Source organism: Manacus candei, unplaced genomic scaffold (assembly GCF_025592945.1).
Source record: "Manacus candei isolate 608988 ecotype Guabito, Panama unplaced genomic scaffold, ASM2559294v1 h1tg000026l, whole genome shotgun sequence".
NCBI classification, from domain to species: Eukaryota; Metazoa; Chordata; class Aves; order Passeriformes; family Pipridae; genus Manacus; species Manacus candei.
Window position 1 is genome coordinate 3,474,279 of NW_026138074.1, and position 25,141 is coordinate 3,499,419.

The 25,141-nt window shown below is 36.2% G+C and overlaps 1 protein-coding gene across 5 annotated transcripts in view; it reads right to left on the reverse strand.

The window, feature by feature from the left end:
• The window catches only part of NEK11 (NIMA related kinase 11), an 84,091-nt gene that overhangs the window by 32,017 nt on the left and 26,933 nt on the right, over positions 1 to 25,141 (reverse strand). For 4 of the 5 annotated variants that reach the window (XM_051789108.1, XM_051789110.1, XM_051789107.1 and 1 more), the window contains 8 exons: positions 25,024 to 25,088; positions 24,434 to 24,560; positions 16,953 to 17,102; positions 16,792 to 16,870; positions 16,190 to 16,275; positions 12,391 to 12,510; positions 10,224 to 10,317; positions 9,242 to 9,377 (listed from right to left, as the gene is read on the reverse strand). In XM_051789108.1, coding sequence (XP_051645068.1) covers positions 9,242 to 9,377; positions 10,224 to 10,317; positions 12,391 to 12,510; positions 16,190 to 16,275; positions 16,792 to 16,870; positions 16,953 to 17,102; positions 24,434 to 24,560; positions 25,024 to 25,088 — 857 coding nt within the window. The remainder of the gene's footprint in view (positions 1 to 9,241; positions 9,378 to 10,223; positions 10,318 to 12,390; positions 12,511 to 16,189; positions 16,276 to 16,791; positions 16,871 to 16,952; positions 17,103 to 24,433; positions 24,561 to 25,023; positions 25,089 to 25,141) is intronic. The other variant, XM_051789109.1, reaches the window with a different exon arrangement.

Below are 25,141 nucleotides of genomic sequence, written 5' to 3' on the forward strand. Positions count from 1 at the left end.
GGTTTGTTGTTTTTTCTTCTGATTTTCTAGTTGTCATGTAAAGAGAAATGGGAGCTCTGGTAGAAAGTGACAATGAAGATGAAGCCATGCTGCCTTTCAAACACTGTTTGAAGTTCAGCAAATCTAAAAATGTTCCAAATGTTCAGAAATCCTTTTAGTACTGATGGGTGAATGAGGAGAAAGAAAAATATAGTGATGTAGTCAATAACAGGGAGCACTTAGTGAGTCTTGGAAGCCATTTCCCTTAGGAAAAAGAGTCCTTATTATTGTAAAGGTTGCCCTATTATTTGAACTGCTTCCAGCAGGAACAGAGCAAGAGATGTAAATTAAAGGAAAACTGACCACAAAGATACCTTATGACATCAACTTAAAAATACCTTAGCCCTTGAGTTATTTTAAACTTTTTTGATCAGTCAAAGCATGCTTTCCAATAAAAACTCAGTTTTCCTGCTGAATCTGACAGAGACTTTCCCTTTCAGTTTGACATCAGTGTTGGGAACGAAAGAGTCCACACGTTAACAAGAAAACCCTGCCCCTTAAGACAGTCACTTCCTTCTCCCTGAGATTTGGTTCAAGAATACTATTTTTAAGACTTAAATTTGGGATATTCTCACAACTAGAAGTTACTGAAAGACTAGAAAACAAATGGGAATGGTTCATATCCAAAGCTGGTGTAAGCAGTTGTGCATATAAGAGTCTGGATGTAGCAAAGATGCGAAATACATTTAAATTGGACATAAACAATAAGTTATATGTAGAACAAGTTAAAAACCAAGTAAATTATTGCAACCAAGTGAAACCAGGAAAAAGGTATTGAGCTCTTAAACACCCAGATGAAATTAACTGGTCAAAGCCAACATATTTATTTACAAGATTGCAGGGACACACTTTGCTCTGTGAAGCAGAAAATGTAGCAGGAGAATTCAACTAAGATCTTCACTGCTGTCACCTTCTCATTCCTTCCACCTCATTGTCTGACAGCCGCATGCACTGAAAGCTAAACTGGTAGAAACTGCAAACTAACTCACCATTTACAGCTACTTTCTGAGCAAATTCTCCTTCACTTAGAATTGGCTGCAGCTTCTTATGTCACCATACAACTTAGCTCCCCCGAAATGCTCTTCAGATTGATTAGCAATCCATAAAATTGAATTGGGGCTGGAATGGGAGTCCTATAAAACGTTTTTCAACATCATCCTGTTCACAGATGCTTGGTTTGCAAGGAAATGCCTACTGTGTCTTTACATCAGTTTAACCTTGAGTCTAAAGTGCAATGTAAATATATGTTGCTCTGTAGGTTGGACAACTTGGAATAAAAACTAACTCTTTCTAAGGAAGATTTAAAACACTGAAATTATCTTATAGTGTCTGCCTTAGAATCTAGTATGCAGTATTTTTTTGACATATACAATCTCAGTGCATCTGTTTCTAATTGTTTCCTAAATTCACACAGTGTTTTGTAAATGTTTTGTAACACAATGCTTTGGAAGGAGTGAAGGGAGTTCCTGTGTAGGTTTTAAAAAGACTTGGCCAGAATACTTTTAACTGTAATAATTGACCAAGGTGAACTTTGAGGAAGGCTCTATTTATCAAGGCCAAACTAAATCAGTATGAAAAATAGATCAGAAAAATGCAGGAACTATACAGTAACATAATTTACTCTTCCCACACTTCGAAAGCATTTGGGTTTTTTTACATAACTGCTGTGTCAAGACTTCATTCCACAAGCTTCCCCCTGTGAAGCTGTATGAGCAAGACTTCTTGCAAGAAGTAAGCTACGAATTTTTGTGAAGCTATGAAAAGATTTAAGTAGCTAGGGCATATTGAATAGTACATACACTTGGAAAAGGTTTCCTGAGGAGGTTATGAGTAGAGTTCAACTCTGCATGCCCTCAATAAGCTAAAGCTTTCAGCAAAAACTTGAAAATAATGGACAATGCATAGAAACCTCTACATGTAGCTTTCTAAATTACTATAACCATTGGACTCTGAATGCCATAACATTCCCAAGAATATGTCTTTAATTCCATGGTTGCTCTCATAGAAGATATTAAATGGGAAGCTACAACCAAAGCAAGAAATCAGCTCTTCAAAGGCAGTATTTCTAGTGAAGAACTCCTTAAACAAGAAGAATAATGCTTCAGAAAATGTAAAAAACCCCACTGATTAATTTTCTACTTTCTGACTAAAACTTGCAAACTTCATCAAATCGTGCTTTTGCTAGAATAAATCAGATTTACTGTTCCTTTAATTGAATCTGGGACAAGTTGGGCTCAGTGTGAAACCAAGCAATGAAAACAAGAGACAGATGAGGAGGTCAGAGGAGCACACTACGCCCTCAGATCCTGTGAGAGTCTCAGGAGTTTTTTCACCCCATGTTCCAAGGACAAGTGTAGGACTGGTAACTGCAAATGCCAGAACTAAAGAAGCAAGTTTCTCTCTGCAAGCATCCCACGCTATCATTTCAGCAAGTAGCGAGTCAGGGAATATGCCTTGTGATCCTGGAAGTAGGGTAACCACATGAAAGAGACTAATGGGTAACCCACAGTAGAAGTCACTGCAACGTTATCTTCTTAATCGAGACAAGACTGTCTGGTTACAGAGGATACTATAACAAGAATAATGCAGAAAGGTGCTTAATGCCACTTATTATCAGTACTATTCTGGTTTATTTTAACTTGCCAGACAAAACAAGACTTGATTCTCCTAAAAGCCTTTGAGCGGTGTGATCACTTGTATGATCATATTTTGGAGTGTTACTCAGTTACCCAATCAGTATACATAAGTACTGGTTTACAGGCACTAAACTAAATGTGTATATGCATAGATGCTTAAAGATGTGCTCAGAAACATTACAGGCTTTTAACCTTCTGAGACTTACAAAACTACCTTGAAAATCCTTCAACAAAACTTGTAAAAATAACAGAGTAGAAAAAACCCACAGTATTTTATAATGAGTGAACATTTCCTACTCAAGAGCCAACTGAACTTTGCCCACTTGAAATTCAAAGCAATATATCCATAACTTACAATTAGCAATGGAAATACAGAAACAATGTATGCAATTACTGTAACATACTTAGCTATTTTGGAACTGTAGTGAAATCAGGTTTGCCAGGCGAAATGTATTGCAATATATTAAGCTAAGGAATTTAACATGTTATAATCTTTGCAGTATACAGACATAGAAAGCAATATAATACAGTTTAGAAAGATTATAATATGTGCCTTTTATATGCCTTTAATTTTTAACATTATTTTTCTGTACAAAGAATTTAAATACCACAAATATTTAACTTAAGCTATTTACATCTTTTAACTTGACTCCTTTCTACACACAAACATGTCTATCAAGAGCAGAGTAGTAGCTTATGCAGAGCTGGGATCTTAGAGAAATGGATATGAACACAGGTAGCTAGCCCCAGCTAGCACTGTACTACAATCCAAAAATGCAAAATACAATATTTTATTAGTGGTCCTTATGTCCAGTGTTGTTTTGCTTTGTCTTTTTCATTCCACGCAATGAAGCAGTGCAATGAGGACAAGCTCTTAGAAGTATGGATCCATTTGTGTAAATAATTTCTTGAATACTTTTAAAAAGAAAAAATCTTCCCCACTCTTGTTTACCATGTCTCATCTGCTGTGAAATTGATATGAATATAAAGTGGCACTTTTAGCCACGAATGCTAGTGCATGGCTTTAAGTTTTCATGCCTGTTAGACTGGAGCTTGTTGAATTTAACACTCCTTATGGCTCCTGTAAAAAGTCTGGGGTTTTGGTATGGAGATAGCTTTGTACTCAGTATCTTTCAACTGCAAAAACTGATCCAAATCAGAAGCATCAACAATGACGGTAAGGAAATGGTAGTTTTTGTTGCATCCGTAATTGTGCTGAACTATCTGGAAGCACTTTTAGATACAGTTTATGATTTTGTAGCCAATTTCAAGGCAAGTTCTACTGTAGAAATTTAATCAGAAACCCTGAACATTTAGCTATTACTGCTGTATAACAGGATTATACCTTGCTCTTCATGCTATTTTCAGCTGCAAAGACTGAGCTTCTCTACCTAGAGGATTTTCTATGTAGTAAACTAAGAAATTTCAGATACTCCACAATAATTTCCCACATCGATAAGTACAATGCATATTCTGATGCAGATTTCTCTTGATCTTTTACAATAAGACCCCATAACTAATGTTTCCTAATTTATTAAATATCTCTGAAAACTTAGAGCCAGTCAAAAGAAATCAAGTTGTACACAGAATTGAGAGAAATTACGCTGTAAAATCTGGCTTCATTAGAAGACACTGCAACCAAAGTGAAATGACCTGCACTCAAATAATTAATGTGATGTAGTAACAGATCTGCAATTTTCAACTCTTCCTAGCCCAGTGTATAGTAGCACACACAGAAAAGCCATGTTGGCCTATCAGCAGAAAATCTAGGGAAAGGATGACCTTTAGCATCCTAAGCTCTCAATATCCAGTTCTCTGGAAAAATGGGTCTCAGTTCTTCCGGTTACTCTTTTATAATCAGAAAAGTAGACTATAAGTTCAATAAATTAGTAGACAAAGATGAACTATATTACTATATTAGGAAGTAATACATTCTTTCATGATGGTTCCAGTAGTTTTTTAGGAGGCCGCCACATCATTAAGCATTAAACACCTAATGAACCTGCCTAGCTGGAACTGCTTTATTCTAGCTGGCATAGGAAAACACTGACCATATTCATCCATAACATCAAGGCTGGGTGTAGCTCATTAACACTTTTATTATTTTGTTGATAATTTTTTGCTCATGTTTTAGAAAATAAATTATTTTGTTCCAGCTGCACTCACTGTCATCCATGAAATGAGCAGTTAAATATGCAGGTTTCTTTTTCACAGGTTTTTTTTTTCTTTTAGACGAACTGACCTCTGGTTGCCAGCACTACAATATAATTTACCTCACCAGTATTTTCACAAAACCACTCTTGAAAGATAGGTACATGCACTGAAAATGCAGTAATCTTCAGGAAAATGTACATTGGCATATCTATCGTAGTTCAAATGGAGACAGTTTCTATAAAAATGGGTCAAGAGATGGGGGGGGTAATCTTAAGCAATTCATTGCAAAGTGGCTTTTCTTTTTGATGATAATAAGGGAGGATGAATTACTTATTTTCTAGGTAAGTATTAGCAAGAACAGGAAATATAGGTACAAGTTTATCCTGACACATTTTGCATTGCCCATTCCTGCATCATTGCCACGACTTGCAAAATATGTCTTTTTAACAGTCAGAAATAATTGTTGAATAAAATGAGCTGGAGAAATGAAGCAGAAAACAAAAAATCCAAATTAAAATACAAAGGGAATTGTTAGCTATTCCATTTTACTTGTTCCAGTAACCTGCAAAACACAGCTAGATCAAGGAACTGGAGAGCCAAATCCCAGAACCAGGATAATGTAAGAAAAAAACTACATGACCCTGAGTACTGGAATAAAGGAAAATGAGAAAATTCAAAGAACAGAATCATGAGTTTAAAACTTAATAGCATTAAAACCAAAAGAGTCTATTGCTAATTTGGATGTAAGAGCTAGAAATCATCTTAAGGAATGAATAAGGAAAAAAGGTCCAGGTAGCCTAAAAGTGATCAGTGTTAATACAAAAGTGTTATATAGAGGTTTATACACAGCAGGATATTACTGTTGCCTATAAAAACATGAGGAGAATAAGCAAAGGAAGGAAGAGAAGCAGTTAAGCTGCAAGGCAATAAGGCAATACCTCTTAAAAGTGTTGGCATGAAATAGCCAGAAGTAAGTCTAAGCCAGAAATAAGAAGGTTCATAAACACTGCAGTAGTTTAGCCCAGGAACAGCTTTCTACACAGAGGAGCATGGGGAACTTTCCAGGTGCATAAAACAGGTCAGATTCTTTAGGAAGGGAACAGTAAGAGTAGACACCTATAGTAGTCACAGTCTAGACCTGGTGGTCAAATTGAAGCTTGTTCTCTTCTGCATGGAACAGAAGCAAATGTTTAGAAAGTGGTGGGATTGAAGGGCAGCATTTTCTCTCTAGCAGAGCACCAACAGAAGACAAGATAATGTCTCTGAAATATGTGTGTTTAATGCACAACTTCATCTCTTGGCTTATTAAAACAAAAATAGCATGACTTGCTATTCACATAATTTTTCACTGCTGCCCACTCCCAGGTTAGAACTGGAACCCATTATTCTTAAGTTGAAGTAACACAAGCACAGAAGAATTTCAAAATTATTTCTGTCTGCAAAACTTCATGTTTCTTTTATCTCCTCCCCCTCCCCGAGTTCTTTATTTTCTGCTGAGGCATGAAGGATGCTGCAGAACATGTGCCTGAAATCTCAGAAATGAATAGCAGAAAGGCAACAGCCACCCAAGGTACACAAGCCATTGTAAGCTGGTGTGGCTTTGCAAGTGATATCTGTCACTTTAAAAACTGTCCTCTCAATCAGTCCCACAGGACTGAACAGCAGTCCTAGCCTTCTTTTAGGGGAGAATAAATCTGTTCGGATTGCTGGATGGCATAGTAAGGAACACAGTGTTGAAAAACTAACATTTTTGCTGTTAAAAAACCAGTATTTGCATTGCCTGAATCATTTCTCTGTAAGAATCAGATAATTTCTTTAAGTTTCTCAAGAACTTGCACCATTAAAAATCTTGATGAAGCTTTTCTGTAATAAGACTGCGTTCAACTCAACATCAAAAGCACAGGGTCCACTCACATCTCTCATGTTCCAGAAAACAAACATGCTTGAAGACTAACAAATTGGTCAACTATTGGTGACTTCAAATAACTCCTTTAAATGGTCTCTCAAGTGCACAGGGATGCTAGTTAGAATAAAAAAATGTTAAGAATATCATTGCTGATTACATAAAGCAAACATGGAGAGAAGCTTAAACTTCCCAGGGAAGTCTACAGCAGTTGAATGCTTTTAACATTGCTGAAACCTGTACACTGTGAAATCCAAAACCCCAAGCTGTCACAGTGATTTTTCTTTATCTAACTACACTACCTTATTTTTCTGAACTTTCAGTTATGTGTAACTACCACTGCTAAAATTGGACCAAGATGCCACGGTTTTTAAAACTACTTACTAAAGCTAAACCTTGAGCTTTGTATTTGACACCTTCCACAATGACATACAACTGCAATCCATAACGTTTAATTTTCAGTGAAAGAGGAGTGCAAGGTCTTTTATTCTCTATGCCTTTCCCTAATTCTTCAAAAGCCTGGTCTTTCAATACTCCAAGCCCTGATCTCTTTTGCTCATGTTGCAGGTTTTTTAAGGACTGCAGATTATGAACCAAAGATAGTTTGACCTTTCCTCCATACCTGTTAGGATTGGGGTTCTATCCCTAGCTGTTACCCACCAGCTTCTCCCATTACTGAAAGGATTTTTTTAGATCTGCCCTGAAATAATTTATTCTGCCTTTTCTCTCCTTCCTCAACAGTTTTTAGTTATTAGTTATAACTAGGGAGCTTGTTATTCTGGTCTTCACAGTCTACTTCTGCTAACCTAGTATGGTTAGCAAGGTTTATTAACATGTAAGACAACTTTCTAAAACCATTTTATAGCCTTGCTTCTAATTTTCTTATTTTATTATTGTATAACCATTGATCAAGAACAAAATTCTATTGGAAAATCAACAGCTGGAACAGTTTCTACATTTTCAAATACAAAGATGCAATTAATAACTTAACAATTAGGCATGTAGGATATGCAAGGTTGCACCGAAATGTTTAAAGAAGAGTATGAATACTGAATAGAGTAAGTACCAACTTCAACATCAGCTTCAGGAATAACAAGGTATTCACAAAGCAAAGAAGAGAAACCATGTAATTTCTCATGCCTATCCATAAAACCTTTTTGTCAGAACCCACCACTTCCACATCAGAGACTCTGGCAAAAGCAATTAAGCATGCATTCAGCTCTGTACAATGGATTGACCCAAGTTTTGCATCACAGATATAAATGCACCTCAATTCTGTCATTATACTTTAGCAGCTTAATGACCTCTAACAGCAGAAACATCAGTTTCTTTCCTTTTATGCATGTTGTTCTGTTTCTATTTCGGTATCTTTGTATGCTTCTCCCAGTACATCTCCCACCCACGTTTACTGCTTTCTCTTGCTCCTCTATTTGCACGTTTCCCCACCCTCCCCCCCAGGATGCATTTGTAGCAGCTGGGTTCTCTCCTACACAGGTCATCTCTCCTCATACTGTGAAACAGCAAGGCAGCTACACAGACATAAATGAGGGTACATTGAGAGAAAAAAGCCATTTGCTCTTAAAAAACCCCCAAACACTTCCACCACAAACAAACTGATTCTGATGCCTTTAATTTGATGAAATGTACCTTCACAGATGTACATAAACCAACACTAAAAGACAGTGCTAGTAGTTTTCATCTTTAAAATTTTAAAATATTTTTTATTTTTTAAATATTTCATATTTTAAAAATATACTAATGCGTACTTGCAAGATTTTAATCCAATTAAAAATCTTTCACCATAATAGTGCTTATACAATGATTTTTCAATATCTAAGACTAAGACATTATTCCAGAACATTGTAGAAACAAAACATATAAATGTGATCTTAAAAATTCTTTCCTCGTTAAGCACAGCATTTCCACAGTCTGACCCTTTTCGAAAAGCTTGACTATTTTTTGTCTGTTACAGAAAAATACATGTTATCCAGTACTTCACATTCTTTAGACAGTGGCTAAGTATTTAGGACAGTATAAATAAGCAGAGTTTAAAGCATTTCCATCTGCTTCTCTCATTGTTAAAGATAAAGAAAATGGCATCAAAGTGTACCAAAGGTGCAAACACTCTGAATTCTTGTATTCATTTTTGCACTGGAGAGATAATTTAAGAAATGTTTTTCTAACATCAGTCATTTCATATGTGTAAAGTTTAAGCTATTTCCTTATAATTCAGGATGTCATTTGGAAGAAGTACAGTCATGTCCGTTTCTGCTCACAGGTCACTCAAACTTTGGAAACACAGATTTCCTACCATATAACCTTGCTGTACATCTGCTCTACACACATCCACCTAGATTATTTTCCTTTCCTCTTTGTAATTTTTTTTGGCAACCTTACAAATCTGACCACTTTTTAAACTGCAGTTTCCCCATGACACTTTAACTACAAGGGACAAATCTTGCTTTCCTGATAGGAATCTTCATTTCAATATCAAATTTTGAATTCTTACCGTGGTTTGTAAGTTCAGACATGCAGAGTTCACTTGTCTCATTTCCACTTGGTTCATCATGTCCTATGGACACGTAGTCGCATGTAATGACTGGCTGAGAATGAATGAGGTGTTTTGAAGACTGCTCATCAGATTCCTTAGTCCAGTGATGAAGCAGCATGGAAAAACAGGTACAGTTAGAGCTTTCAGCGAGATCTCAATACAATGGTTGCTCTGATCTACACAATTGCTGGGACTTACATTGGGCAAATACTGAAATAAAATCCTAACATTCAGCCATAAGCAGAGAGAGATTTAACATTTTTTTTTTCTCCGTAAGTTTTTCTCCCATTTCTAATGGGAAATAGAAACCAGAATGCATGCAAAAGAAAAGGTAGAAGACAAAGCACATGAAACCTCATTATTTCTGTGATGCTTTCATTGACTATTTCCAAATGCACATGGTTCTCTCTACAATTAGATGTGGTGCTAGAATGGAACAAGCCCATCTTCTGTTGCAGATAGCTTAAAAGCAAAGGACAACAACTTACACTGGGGAGTCATTCCAAGGATTCATTCTTACTCAAAAACCAGTTGAAGTGTTAGTATTCTCAACCAAATGAAAAGAACGCACAGCCATGCCAAATTAGTGTTAAAAGGATTACAATTCTAAACATCTTGAAAATGAATGTATTTTGAACTTTGATGCCACATAGCCAGTAAGAACATTTCAGAGAGCAGATTTAGATTTAAGGGTGACGTTAAGAAATTTGTGCAATGAATAGAGAGCCCGTTGAACCATATCTGAATAACTGAATGCACTTTCCCTCACCCCAGATCCACAGGTTCAGCTAAGCAGTCCATACACTTTGATGTGCTTTACAATTATTAGTCTCAGAACAGGACCGTGCTTCTAGTGCTAAAGAAAGCATGTGGTAAACAGAAAAGTGTTGTACACTGGATGCACATAAATGAGGCCTCGGAAACAGTGGCCTATACTTACATGTAGGACGTTGACATTCAGCTGCTGAAAATTACGGGACCTGAGATCTTGCATTCTTTTGACATTTTCTTGATATTTTTCTTCTGCCAGCTGTCTGTAAGTACAGAATGCTTGTGCTTAGGATGTGATAGCAGGGTGTGCACAAAAGGATCTTGTAAAAGCAGATTCCATAATGAAATTCCCATGTAGTCAAACATTCATGGCATGTACTAAAGGTTAGCTTTCATGAACTCGAAGAGATTTCAGATCTTATTTCCAAGCACTATTATATTTTACTTTCACAACTTGCATAATACAATTAAGAATTAGCAAATTACTAGTCCCAGTCTTTTTTATTTCTTCCAAAGGTCTTAAATACTTTGGGCTTTATTCCACCATGTAGTGCAGGGACCTTTCAGCTGTAGACAGGCACGCAACATTTGTGTGCTTTGAACATTTCATCTGCGGGAGTTGGTAACTGTGGTTTTCTGCATAGAACTACTTAAGACAGGTGCTACATTAAGCACTAAAAGCTACGTTAAGCATTGAGTTTTTCCAGTTTTTCCAGTTTCTATTACTATATTCCCTTCCCATCCAGCTCTAGTTGTGCACTGCTGAAAGCAGATCTCCAGTCTGAGAAGGTATCATTTTTGCACTGTTTCAAATATTTACAGTCAGATCAGCTGACAATAATCTAAAGCTCCATGTAGATCCATTTTAAAGATTCGTGACTGACAAGGCTTGAATATTAATGTTGCCTTTGTATTACAAAACAAGTACATTTAATTTTGTTGTTGGGAGGAAAAAATCCCAATGAAAATCTCAATAGAAAACATCAAAATGCAAGAAAGCAAAGAAAATGAAAAGCAAACTAGAACTATCTTGCAATTAGTATTACTTCCTAATCTCCATTCATTTTAAAAAAGTGAGACAGACATCCTATTTATAAATTTCATATTGGTACAAGAATTGGCCTACCATATTACTGAAAACACCATGCAGAAGAGGTGTTAAATTTAATACTTTCTATACAGTGGTTTCAATTCAAGGAGGTTTTTTTCTAAAATGAGAATAAATTTATGTACCAAATGCAATGGTTTCAGTCAGACACAAATGGTCTTCAGACATATTTTCCAAAAGGACATGAAGGTCTTTAGTTCTTTGTTTCTAGATTTTGGGCATGGGGGTCACAAGTTGGCTCAAGTATTACTAGGATGGGATTTTACAGAACACATTTGCTCAACTGCAACTGCTATTATTTCCAGGTATATGTAGCCACAGAGTTTCTGAGGCCATAAATTCCAACTTCATGCCAGCACACAATATTTTTCTGTACTAGGACATCTCTGTCTTACCAAATTGCTGACATGTTTTGGCACAACAGGGTTAAGATGTCGGTTCTAATGATCAAAAATAATTATTCCCTCTATTACCCTCTATAAATACCGAATAAATATTTGTTAACTTACATTGCACTTTGCAAAATGCTTTAGAAGAAAACATTAAAAATTAATTAAAATTAATGTGGTGCTCTTCCAATTTTCATTCATACCAAATAAACCACTGAATATTTTTAACTGGGAAAATATAAAATGTGTCATCAAAACAATATATTATGGTTTAAAAAAAACAAACAAAAACTAACCAACATGCATAGACACATAGCCTTCCAGCTGTTTCTCATATTCCATCAGAAACAGTACATAATGTCCTCCAAAACCTTTTATTATGTCTTACTCACTAATAAAAAACCAGAAATCATAAAGCCTTTATAGCACGTCCATTACCCCATGTGATCCTTTGATAAGACTATCCTCTGAGATATTAACTTCTATTGGAAAACCTCTGCAGCCAAAACAATTGACAAAAGCTGGATTGTAACTAAATGTCCAACTCCTCAGACCATTCAATTCTTAAAATAACAAGTCAGTAAAAAAAAGCCTCCTATTGTAACACATCTGAAAATCTCTCATATACTTATTTAACCAGAAACACAGTGCTCTAAGTACCAGTTTTGGGCTAATGTTCTGACTTTTTCGTACATAAAGAATTACTGTGATTTTTTTGTCATCCAAAATCCCCATTCACTTTGAGTAGCTGAAGATCCTTTCTGTTTTTATTTCTACCTTGACAATTCTTACTCTCTCATTAGACTGTTGGAAAATTGCATGGTTAGGGCACAACTTACTTCAACTTCTTTGCTTTCTCATCTGCAGCATTTAACTTTCTCAGCCGCATTCGTTCCCGTGGTGTCATTTTCTGTACTTCAGACAGTTCCTGCAGAGTTTGCAAATGAACTTTCCTCTGCCTGAAATGAAACATGTGCAAACCCATCTTCATATAAAAAGATAAATATTCAGTATTTTGATTCAATATTGAAACATAGTGACATTTCAGATGGAATAATTAGAAAATCACTGGAACTATAACAGACTAAATAGACTATAGTTTGGACAGCAATGACTCTTTTAAATTGAAATATTTAAACCTGGATTTGTGAAGAACGTGAATCATTTCAGGGGAGGATGGAAAAGGTAAAGTCATCTCCTTAGAAAAATAAATGTTGAAGCACAGTGAAATATTTACCCTGTCAGGTTTCATTATTGGGCATATTCAAAGTACAAAGGCAGTCGCTAAATGAGAGCCACAGAAAAAAGCAATATTGCTTGTACATTTTACATTGATTGTTACAAGCTGTCTAGAATAAAAGAGAATATTAATGAGTCTTTAATGACAGATATAATTATCACGTTGGCCTCTTGAATTTCTGGTCCTAATCAATAATAACAATTCACTGGTGAAATGGTCCCCGTAGACCATCTCTGAAAGCTGAGCATGAATTATTGACTTATGTATTTCAGCTGTATTTATCAACAAAGGAGAGCAATATTAGTCCTTTACCCAAAAAAGGATACTAACCTCACATCCTACAGCAATTAAAAAAATTCAACCATTGTTTGAAATGCCTTGGCAGTCATGTTTCACTTACATCAATATATATTTGCCATGTATTTACGATAACAAGTATTAATTTCAAATTACTATTTTTGCCCTTATGAGATAAAGTCACTTCTGATAATCTAAGAGCCAGGTTTTAATCATTGTAACACTCCTTCTGGACTATCATTTGGAAATCAGGATTTTAATAAATGAGCAGAGAACGTTTCATTATGCTTTTCAAATAGTGCAAAGATATGAATATTAGTGTGAAATATGAAATATTAAGGACACAGACAAGAAGAGCTCAATTATTCATAAGAATGGAACTAACTCTTCAAGTATGAATAATGTAGACATATTTCTTGTCCTCTGTAAAAAACTCTAATTTAAATTATAAGAATCTCCTGGGTAAAAAGACCCATTTTTTCATTCAAGTCAAAGCTGAACTTGTACAGCTTTATGCTTACTTAAATATTTAAAACTTATGACTTGCATGGGATCTGAATAAAGTAAGCCATCAGAGGCATTTACTAGAAGAAACTAGATTCAACCATACATGGCTAAAAAAATTCCTGGTGAGAGAAAAGCAATATTTTATTACTTTTTTAAAATTTTAAAAATAAAGTAGCAATGGTTGAGGAGGACACCATTACAAGAAACTGTTTGTACAACATTGAGACCAGAGTATTGATTCATTACAGTAGATGTGGAGAATTCACTATGTTTAAATTTTTTCTCCTCCTCTTTTCAACTCTATCATTTTTCCAGGTATTTTTAGTTCATTTTACCTACCTCTTTAGATCTGGAAATTGCAGAAATTATTTGGCGTTTTGCTTACCAGTAGCAATACAGACAGCTAGTGTTCTCATAAGTACAAGGGAAGTCATGATAAGATTATTAATTTTTCCATATTTCAAATACTTGGGCAAAAATAATCACACTGTAGCACATGAAAGGCTAATTTATAGGGAAGTTTCTCCTAGGATTTTTTTTTCTCAAATTAATGTCTTGAATTTTAAAACCTCTGGGTAAATTTCCATTCTCAAACAAAAGCAGTTGTCATTCATTGTTTCACAATTTATGGGAACTCTGGACCTCTGCATGGCAGCAGCTGACTTTCTGTTTCCTTTTAATAAAAGTATAAAACCAGAATGTAGTTAGAACTTGTTTTTCATCTTAGAGACTAGATACTTGCTTTTGAACAGATTCTGGGATATACATGAATGTCCTCCCCATATGCTAGCTAGGTCAATAAATGATGGAAGGTGATGAGATTCCATATATTCAAAACAGTGACAATGCATCAGATATAGAATTTAGTATATATTACAAACAATAGAAATTGTTTTTATCAGTCTACTTTAGAAGCATGGGGGTATTTGAAGTCTGAGTATATATTTGGCAGGTAACAACGCTGCTTCCTCAAAGCAGCTGCAATCTTTTTGGTGCATATAGAAAATTTGAAATCTTGCACCCACAAGATAAAGGCATGGATTAAAATTCCTTGAAGATTCTCATACTCTATGTTTCAGCAAGCATTAAATACTCAGTATAATCTAGATACCATTGGCGTAATATTTGGGCAAGATTTCAGTGCCACGAAATTATTTATGGTATATCTCTGAGGAATTTCTCTGTACTTAACTATATTTAATTTGAAAAGGCAGGAGTCTTTTCAAAGCTAATTGAAACAACTTGAATATATTGAATATATATTGCTGGATTTTACATCAGTGCTTGCTAAATTCAACAACCTACTTATACCAAAGGTACCTATTCATACCAAAACAGAGAGCTTTGGTCTCATAAAAAGACAGAGACTTATCTGTCAACAAGAGACAGCAAGGACAGAAGTGACAGGGCAGAAACCCAAACCACAATTTGTAGAGACGATAGCCTACAGATACACAATCAGTAGTTATACTGGGTAAAATGACGTACAGAAGATTTTGCTATGTGAATTCAACTGTTTGTACTCTGCTTCCTCCCTGCCACTGATAGTAAATAACACTTTATTTGGAAAAGCTGAACACGGTCACCTCTTCTGAAGGGATGACTGCAAGCAGCAGAATTGGCAGCATCTGCAAAGTGACCACAGTTGCAAAACTGTGGGTCCTGTCCAAGAGCAGAGGTCACAAAAAATCAAAGGGGAAAGGCCTATTGCCTCAAAAGCACTGCTAATCCTGGACTGGAGTGTGGGTTTCTTTATTGCTGTTACCTAATAATTCAAAAGAAATTTCAGATATCTGTTACAGACTTGGAAGTTAGTCAGAGGAAACAAGAAACAAGGACATCCATTGCATTACAAACTCCTGGTTTTGAGCATGCTAGCTTCTAACTGAGCAAAACCTGTACAGAAAACTCAGGGATTGGAAGCAAAGGGGAGAGCCAGCTGCCAATGAAACTGCAGAGCTAATTTACAAAGGCAAAATTAAATTGCCCATACTGACATTTGCTTTAAACATTGCAGCATGATAATTTAATGCAATTAAATAATTTAATATATATTCAGTGCTTAAGAGAGAGATCATGTGCAAAGACACCACTGATGTTAGAGCCAAGAAGTATCACTAGCCTTAATTTCTCACTATAGTTACAAGATAAATATCAGTATCCTACAAATGTATTAGATTTAAATTAGTTTAAGTTTATATGCTTTTTAGCTTGGTGTCATTTAGGAAACACAGCTTTCACATTCAATTATTAGTAGGTACAGAAACAGCAGCACTATAAACAATCCTGACATAACTAAAATGACAACTTAAGCCTTGAAAATTTAAAGACAAAGGTCATAATTTACATACCAATTTGTACTAAATTAACATAAGCAAATACTACACATGCATCCACAATTCACACAGTCATATAATAAAAATATTTGATCCACAAATTATGTGTCTCACTAATGTGGTTTCTCTTCTGTATTTCGGGGGAGTGAGTCCCTCTGAATATAAAGCACTATAAGATTAACAGAAGTGTTAATTATATTACTTGGTAACACTGTAATTTCATATACTGCTGCCCATAAAACTGGTAAAAATACTTACACAGCGTCAAAAATGGGAGCAGTTTCTTTCTGCCAGTTAAGTGCCTTGTCTTTCACAGTCATGTTTGTGAACTTGTACTGTATTTTCTGCAAGGAAATAAAATAGAAGGAGTATCAACAGTTGATGCTAAAGTTATTCAGACTCTTCAGCTATGACCCAATACAGTCCTAATGTAAAACCTGACTAAGCAGTTTCCTTCCCCACCTTCTTATAAAGCCAAATAATATATACCCTGAAGCAGGGGCCAAAAGAGCAAGATGCATTGGTTTTCATTAAAATTATTACTAACCAGAACAGTTTAGAGACATATATATCCAGGCCTAAATGATCTGCACTTGTTACACATAAATGTCTGTTTTCCTTGTTGCTCATAACATTTAAGAGGAGATAAATTCAGCATATCAAGTGACAAGGGCTTCATTTCTCACTGCCTCGCTCCCTCAGTCATATTTGTAATACATCTCTGAAAGTCCCCTGGATTAATGTTCCAGTGAACTGCTATCTAATTATTTTTTCTCAATGTGTTTTCCTTGTTTCCATTCTGTTTTTGCAAAATGCATACTCAAATGGTAAGTGTACAGCTATCAATTTTCCTTACATACCTTTAATTGTTCATCAATATAAGAAGTTTTTAGGATCTCAGCTGCTGTTGGTCTCAATGAAGGATTCTTATTTAACATGCTGGAACATTAAAAAACAAAATTAATAATTAAGAGATTTTCCAAACTAACTGAAAAACCTGTTAAACAAGAAAATAACATACCTGCTTAGCAGAGCATTCAGTTTGCTTGGATATCTATCAGGAAGAGAAGGTGTATCACCTTCCACAATTTTTATCACAACAGACAAAAAATTCTGTCCAGTAAATGCATGGTTCATACAGCACATCTCATACAAAATGCATCCCAGAGACCTCGAAAAATAAAGAAATAGGAATAGCATAAGCAATATTTTTGAAAGTAGCATGCATACTGACATTACAGTAAGTAAAATCTCAATTGCATGCCCTTTTCTCCAGGGAAGGATATTTCATTATCATAAGATCCTTTTAATCTAAGACATTTTTATTCAGGTCACAAATTGATACATTTATAAACAGGATAAATCAACATTCTATTTCCATAGATTCTGTAAATAAATACACACACACCGACATATATATATATATATATATATATATATATATATATATGTATGTATGTAAAAATAAAGTAAAAACCCATTAGATGAACTACATTAAGCAGTTACTCATCAAAGAGTAAAGTAAAGAATACAAATTTTTAATTAGTGACTGACTGAGAAAACAGTTTAGTAGTGTTTAGACATAGGTTTGGTTAAATTGGTTTTGCAGATTAATTTCTGACAACAGACTGAAGTTAAAATTCAAGTTCAAATTAAATAATGCCAGTTTCAAATAACAGAAGTGTCTTCTGGTGTGATTTCACTCATTTGGCCACAGACTCAAAATAGATTATGAAATCAGTTTGTACTCAAAGAAATAAGAAACTTTAGATGAGAGCATCATATTGCAACATCTAAAACTAAATTTCCTCAAAATTTTATTTGGAGAAGTAAAGAAGAAATCTGAACATGTAGGTCTGGAGACCTAGCCAAGAACCAGTGTCAGTTTTAAATTGTTAAAAACCAGGAAGAATGATTGCAAACAATTTTAAAAGGCCTTTTGCTTTACCATCACCCTATTCACCAGTCCTAACGGCAATCATAAAAAATCACCAAGTTCAACATTTTAAAATAAACACTCTCATAATAATTTATATAATGACTATTTATAATAGTTTGCACTTCAACCAGGTTCTGTCTGACAAGTGTATTTTAAAAAACAGCGGTGTTGATTTGTTGATGTTCAGTGTTACCTCCAGTTTGCACTCAGGAGAGCCGAGACACCAATGACTGACTTGACCAAGGTCATAGAAAATGCTGGTGAGAGCAGGCAGAGGTCAAGACCAACTTAAATATTTTAATGCAGTATTCGACTGTGGTATTTATAATTTACAGAAGTAGTAAGAAAATAAAGCATAGTAATAATAATTAGAAGTATGTATGGGTGAATGGCTTTCAGGAAAAGAATACAAACATTATCTTTGAAAGCAAACAATGAATAAAGTTTCAATTATTCATTCTGGTTAAAGGAGAAGAATTGTTTTGGTCCACCTAGCAATAAAAGAACAAGAGCAAATAATTTTAAAGCTGAAACACAGGATCTACATACGGTGCAAATAAGGAAGAAGAGAGAGAATAAGGATGCTCCACTCACTGGTACTTTTCAAGCAGTATGTGAAAACAATTAGCAGTGAATTTATGCTAGGGACTGCCTAAAGACCAACTAATGAGGTACATAAACAATTGCCTATTTTTTTAAAGATTTAGCTGTCAAACAGCTTCCAAACTTCCAAAATCAGTAACACAGATCATGATCTATATTTATGATGCATGTTCAAACTCCGAAACAAAATAATTACTACATGAGAAAATACTGAAAAAGAACAACGAAAAAAACCCTATGCACATAGCATCTAAAATCATCAAATAAATATGGAAATCAGCCAGGGAGAAGAAAAAAAACAAAGGAAAATCCCAACCTGACAGACTGTACTATAACTTCTTTCTGCAGAATCAATCTGTTTTGGAGGCTGCTTGATTCTGGCAGCTAAAAATTGCTTAATGAGCCATTAGGAACACTGGATTTGTCGCATCAGGGAAGCTGATTCATTCATCTAGTTTAGTACTCTGACTACACCTGAGACTTTGGAGAAGGATGAAAAGAATGCCCAGGGCATTCTGCTGCAGCCAGGACCGTGAACAGGCTACCCAGGGAAAACCCCATCTGCCCCATGAAAGACAAATAAAGGAAAAAAAAAAAAAGAAAAACGAGGAGAAAAGAATAAAGTTTTTACTGCAGGATACAAATCTTTGAAATTAAATAAATATCCCCTAAGCTGAGAAATGCTGCCCTGGATCCCAGAGCAAGCTTATTTCTTCTCAGGACAGCTACTGAGCTGCAATTGCACCAAGCTTTTGCCTCAAAACTCAGTTGTGTTTCTACATTTCTGGTCTAAGCACCTTGTAAGGAGCAAGAGAAAATTTCTTCCCTATTCCCATAACCAATCTGCACATGATCCAGACATATAATTTAATTACTTTTATAATCTCAGCCCACATAATTGCCAATGTTATAAAATTCTAAAATAGTCATTAAACTATCCAGCCAACACATTTGGTTTGACGACTCCCTATATTCATAAACACGTTTGACAAAGTTCCTAAATAGCACATAACTTTAGCAAAATTGTTGTATGACTAGTTCACACTGCAGCTGCTTATGCTCAATTACACCATAAAATGGATCATCTGGACAGGCTTCAGTGTGTTCTCTACAATCTTGACTGACAGACCTGTATTTTTTCCTTCTCAGGAGAAACCACCCTGAGGTTTTTGGAGCTAAATGTTTGCATAAGCATTCTCGTCCTTTTAACATCTTCTGTTCTTTTTTGCAAAAAATGTTATAGTTGTTCCAAGGCTGTAAGATCCAAGTTAGTTTTTAAATTCAACTCCAAAAGCCAATAATGTAAATGCAAATACCTTTGTGGCTTATATCTCTCAGTCTGATCATAGCAGAAGGTCTTCAGAATTTGTTGGCTTCAGAGGAATATGAGGAATATGTTTCTGAATTTAATTTCTTCATATTCACTCATCAGCCCTTAAATGAGAACCCCACGCTGGCTATCTTCCCCAGCCCCATCACCTCAGCCTCAACATTGCTCCTGCCTGAACAGTGTCAGTAGAGTGGCTGGAAAACAGAAGGTGGACACAAATTCTATCACCATGTACAGAAGGAAGCTGCCATGAAACATGATGAACGTGATGCTCTTAGTCCTATGAGTTAGTTTTTGGTAGTCCTGTGAGGAGCAGGGAATTGGACTCAATGATCCTTATGGGCTCCATCCAACCTGAGATAATGTATGATTCTATGTACTCATATACCACCACAACTATCTCAGCCACTGTCTTCACTGCTTTACTGCTATTTTTTGTAACTAATCCACATAAAATTTGGCAGCAAAAAAAAAGCCATTTTTGGTTTGTTAATATTAAAGAAAAAGACAAACTGGAGGAAAAGCACAGACAAGCAAGCACAATAAAATCAGTCACAAGATCTGTGATGTAGGTAGCCCAATTTACGTACAATGGATTTACATGTGATTGTGAGTGATTGTGACACTACTTTGGAAAAAAAGGAAAAAAGTATTTGCTTTTCAGTAAGTATTTCTGTTATAATTTTTGCCTCTGAGATAATTTCTAATGTACAATATGCACAAATCCGCTGAAAAGTTCCTGGATGAAGTTTACCTTGTATGCTCATATCTTTAAAAAGAAGAGAGAAACATTACTGCTGGTAACTGTTTGCCTCAGTTGGCTTGGCAGATGAATGCAGTGCCATAGTGCTGCATGGGAATGTGCCATGGGAATTCCTGCATGGGAATGTGCATGGGAATGTGCCATGGGAATTCCTGCCAACCCACAACACCAGTGCCAGTCCCTTATTGCAGTGCATAATGCCAGGAAGGGACACCAGGACACCAGCACAGCAGTGCCTCTGGGTCACACTGTGCTGGTGTACCAGTCAGTCCAATTACCACTTGCACATACACACATCACTGACTGATCCCCGACCTGTCCTTGGGTTAGTCACTGTCTCAGCTCAGCTGCCAGAACTGCTTTGGCTCTTAGGGAGAAGCACTGATGGGTAGAGGGGTTGGTGAACTGCTGAATGGAGACCAGCTCCCTGAGGAAGCTCCTCACATGGAAAGGAGAAACCCCAGAATGTGTCATCTACAAAGACTTTCACTTACAGCCTGGCCAGTCCAGGCTTAGGGGTGCTGAGGAAAACATGTGAGACAATTTTAATTTGCCTCCTGTGAATTTAGATTTGACATAAAGTATGGAATAGCAAAGAACTCCAGCCCTGAAATTTAAACTGATGACAAGCAAAAATGCTGCAGCTTCTCTGAGCCTAACTGCAGAACTTCCATATGTAAAAACTGTAAAACATGAAGCTTTTTCCCATCTATTGATCTTGGGTTATAAAGGACAACACTTCTCGCACCAGCTGCTGCACTATGAATACTGAAGCCAGTTTTGAAGAGCCAGTTGCAGAACATGCAAGTTAACCTGAAAAGTACAATGTGTCTTTACAGCACATCTTTAATGCAGCATAAATTAAGGTCTTTCCAACGAACAATGATTAACTGGAGTGGACAGAGAGAGAACCATGATAACATAGTGAGATAGCACTAACTGTCTTTTGCAGAAGATATTTTACATTATCTTACATTTAACATGGAACCTTTGTAATTCCAAATTTTTGTGTGTAACATTTGGAGTCCTGCTAGAGATCAGATTGACAAGTCTGAAAAGAGAACATCACTTCAGGTAAATGTAAAAGACTCGGGCAACTCCTTGGCATTCCTCGGGGGTCAGTATACACCACTGTTTAACATCACTGTCAGCAACATGGACAGAGGGATTGAGTGTATCCTCAGCAAGTTTGACAACAAGCTGTGTGGTATCATCAACATGCTGGAGGTAAGGGATGCCATCCAGAGGGACCATGATGGACTTGAGAGGTGGGCCCATGCCAACCTTATGGAGTACAACAAGGCAAATTTCAAGATCCTGCACCTAGGTCACAAATACAGTCTGGCCAGAGAAAGAGAGCAGCCCTGAAGAGAAGGACTTGGAGGATGTTGGTTGATTAGAAGCTCAACATGTCCCATCAATGTGTGCTTGCAGCCTAGAAAGCCAATCATGTCCTGGGCTGCATCAAAAGAAGCGTGGCCAGCAGGCTGAGGGAGGCAATTCTTCCCTCTTGTGAGACCTCACACAGAGTACTGCATCCAGCTCTGGGCCCTCAAGATGAGAAGGATGCAGACCTGTTGGTGCAAGTCCAGAGTAGGACCATGAAGATGACCAGAGGGCTGGAGCACCTCTCCTATGAAGACAGGCTGAGAGAGTTGCAGTTGTTCAGCCTGAAGAAGAGAAGGCTCCAGGGAGCAGCCTCTCAATACCTCAGGGGGCCAGCAAGAAAGCCAGAGAGAGACTTTTTACAAGTGCTTGTAGTGATAGGACAAGGAGGAATGGATTCAAACTGAGAGAGAGTTCAAGGCCAGGTTGGATGGGGCTTCCATCTCATCTAGTGGAAGGTGTCCCTGTCCATGGCAGGGGGGTTGGAAGTAGATGGTCTTTAAGGTCCCTTCCAACCCAAACCATTCTATGAGTATATGATTCTCTGTGAGCAATTGAACTTGCTGCACAGTGGCCCAAGGACTTAATATCATCTGGAGCCTCCAGGGTGTGTTCCCTTGTATGCTCGGGGATCTCTTGTCTTTTGGGCCCTGTTAAATGGGGAAAATGAAAAAAAAATCAAATAGAATCATTATTAAAAAATTAAAAGATGAAATGATGAGAACATCAATCAGTAAAATGAGTCCTGATGAAAAGAGTTTCCTGGCTTCAGAAAAAGAAGGCGTTTGTAGGCTGGAGAACTAGTGAGTCAGGAAACGCTTTGTCCTTTATGCCCCTACAGTGAGGGCCAAGAAGCTCTTATTGAAGGCAGTTCCACTCTCAGGTAAGTGCTCTTGGTCATGCTTTGGAAAGATTACAAAATGCATAAAGTATAGCAGAAAGCTAGTAGCTACTGAGTTTGGGGTGAGGGGGTTTTTTTCTATGTTTTTGTAAATTCTGAAATTTATAAAAATCATTCATAAAAATACTGGAACAAACTCTGCTTGCATTTGCTCTGTACAGTTCAGTGACTTACATGGATTGACGCTAGTAACCACAAATAGAACTTAAACATGTATTTTACATTCCATTTCAACTGCAATAAAAGCAATTATTCCTCACACTAAAAGAGCACAAAAGGCAGGCTTCCCTGTCTATTGACTTGTTTTGACATCTTTTGAGATCTTCTCTCAATATATTTTTATTGACAACACGTATTAACCGATATTTGTTTTGATACAGATGAACTAGAGAGAATCTGACATCAAATCCATAGCAGTCAGCTACAGAGACCATGAGATGAGATTCATGACACATTCGTTGACTGGATTGAATGTGTTAACTGTGAAAAACGGTTGCCATCATCTGAAAGTGTAGATGATTGCTTTCCACTTTCAGAATTATATCCTGCAGTCACCAGTTTATTTTGAAAAGGTAGAACTGAGCTGAAACTAGAGTAAATTATCAAGTAAAAAACACTGTATTTCAGTGGCCAAATGTTTTACAAAGGAATTTTCATTATTTGAAATATTTATAAAAAAATTAACCTTCTGATACGCACACCTACAGAAAAAAAAATCAAACCAAACAACTAACAACATAAAACACCTCATAAAAAACCAAAGCCCTTTACATATAAAAATACTGTGACAGAATAATAAAAAAAAACAATAGCTGTAACTATAATCTTAAAACATGAGACATTTTTGGACACACATATAAACAAACCAGACATTTTCCCATTCCAAAAAACCCCATTTTTCATCTTGGCTTGCAAGAGTGCCTGCACACCTAAAAGTTTCCTAAAGTCTTTAATCATCACTTCAGAAGTCCTGATCTCAAGAATTTTTGTGCCAACTAAGTGCAGAACTGACATTTTTCTTTCTACTTTTGAACCTTTCCTAAAACAGAGTGCCTTTTTGCTTCCATTCTAACACTACAGTTATTCTCATTTTCAACTTCCACTTCCAAGTACTTTCTTCCTTTTAATATTTGCCAATATTTTTCAATTCAGTTCCTAAGAAGATCCTTCTGCTATCCTCTCAGCCAGGAGTCACTCTTTGCTCATCCACTTAGAAGTTTCACAGAAAGTTGCTTCTTTCAATTCATCTATCTCAATATGAGAAAAAAAGAGATTTCCCCCTTCCTAGCAAAACCTGAACTTGGTCTACAATCATCCTGTACCATGTCTGAGACTGGACCTGAAAACATACTCTTCTTTAAGTTCCAGATAACCCAGAATAATAGCAAACTACATGCTTCTTAACATAAAGGGCAAGGCTTCAGATTGGCAACATATGATTCAAATGTCCTGAACTAGTTTTAGTGGAGAAGTGTAAGCACCCTACTGAGAAAGTCTTTAAAAAGAGTAATTCCTAAATAACATCAAATGCTGACCTAGAAAATAAATACCTAATGAAACTAAATTAGCTGACTACTCACCAAATATCAGATTTTGTGTTATATCCCTGGTGCTTCAGTACTTCTGGACTCATGTAGTATGGTGTCCCAGTAAATGTGGTTGCCAGATCACATGAACCCATCAAAAGACAAGAAACTCCAAAGTCTCCTAAAAATATAAGCAACACCAATAATTTATTAATATAAATCTACATCATATAAACTTTTTTGTTTATTGTTAGACATGACTGTACATCCAAAAAACCCTATCAGCATCTAAAATAATGGAGAAACTGATTTTCTGTAATTCTTCAAAATAAAAATACCACAAAAGCATAACATCACAGAACTATGTGGGTTTAAAGAGGTCTCACAAAGGCCACCCAATTCAAACCCCTGGCTGCAAAGTAAGTTTCATGAGGCTGCTCAGGTCCAGGTCCAGCCAAGCTTGAAGTACCCTCAAGGCTAGAGATTTCACTGCCTCTCCTGTGTCTGACTGTCAAATAAATGTTTGACCACAAATCAAAATGCTATTTCAGACATGATTTTCTTTAAATCTCCTTATTGACAAAACATCTGCTAGACTGTTCTATCCTACCAAAATATATCTTTAAAAAGTATGGAAATCTCACCAATTTTAAGAAGATTATCTTTCAAAAATATATTCTTTGCTTTCAAATCTCTGTGAAGTATCCGTCTGGAATATAAAAGGAAATTCAGCCTCATCCAACTGGAAGCATTCACAGTCAT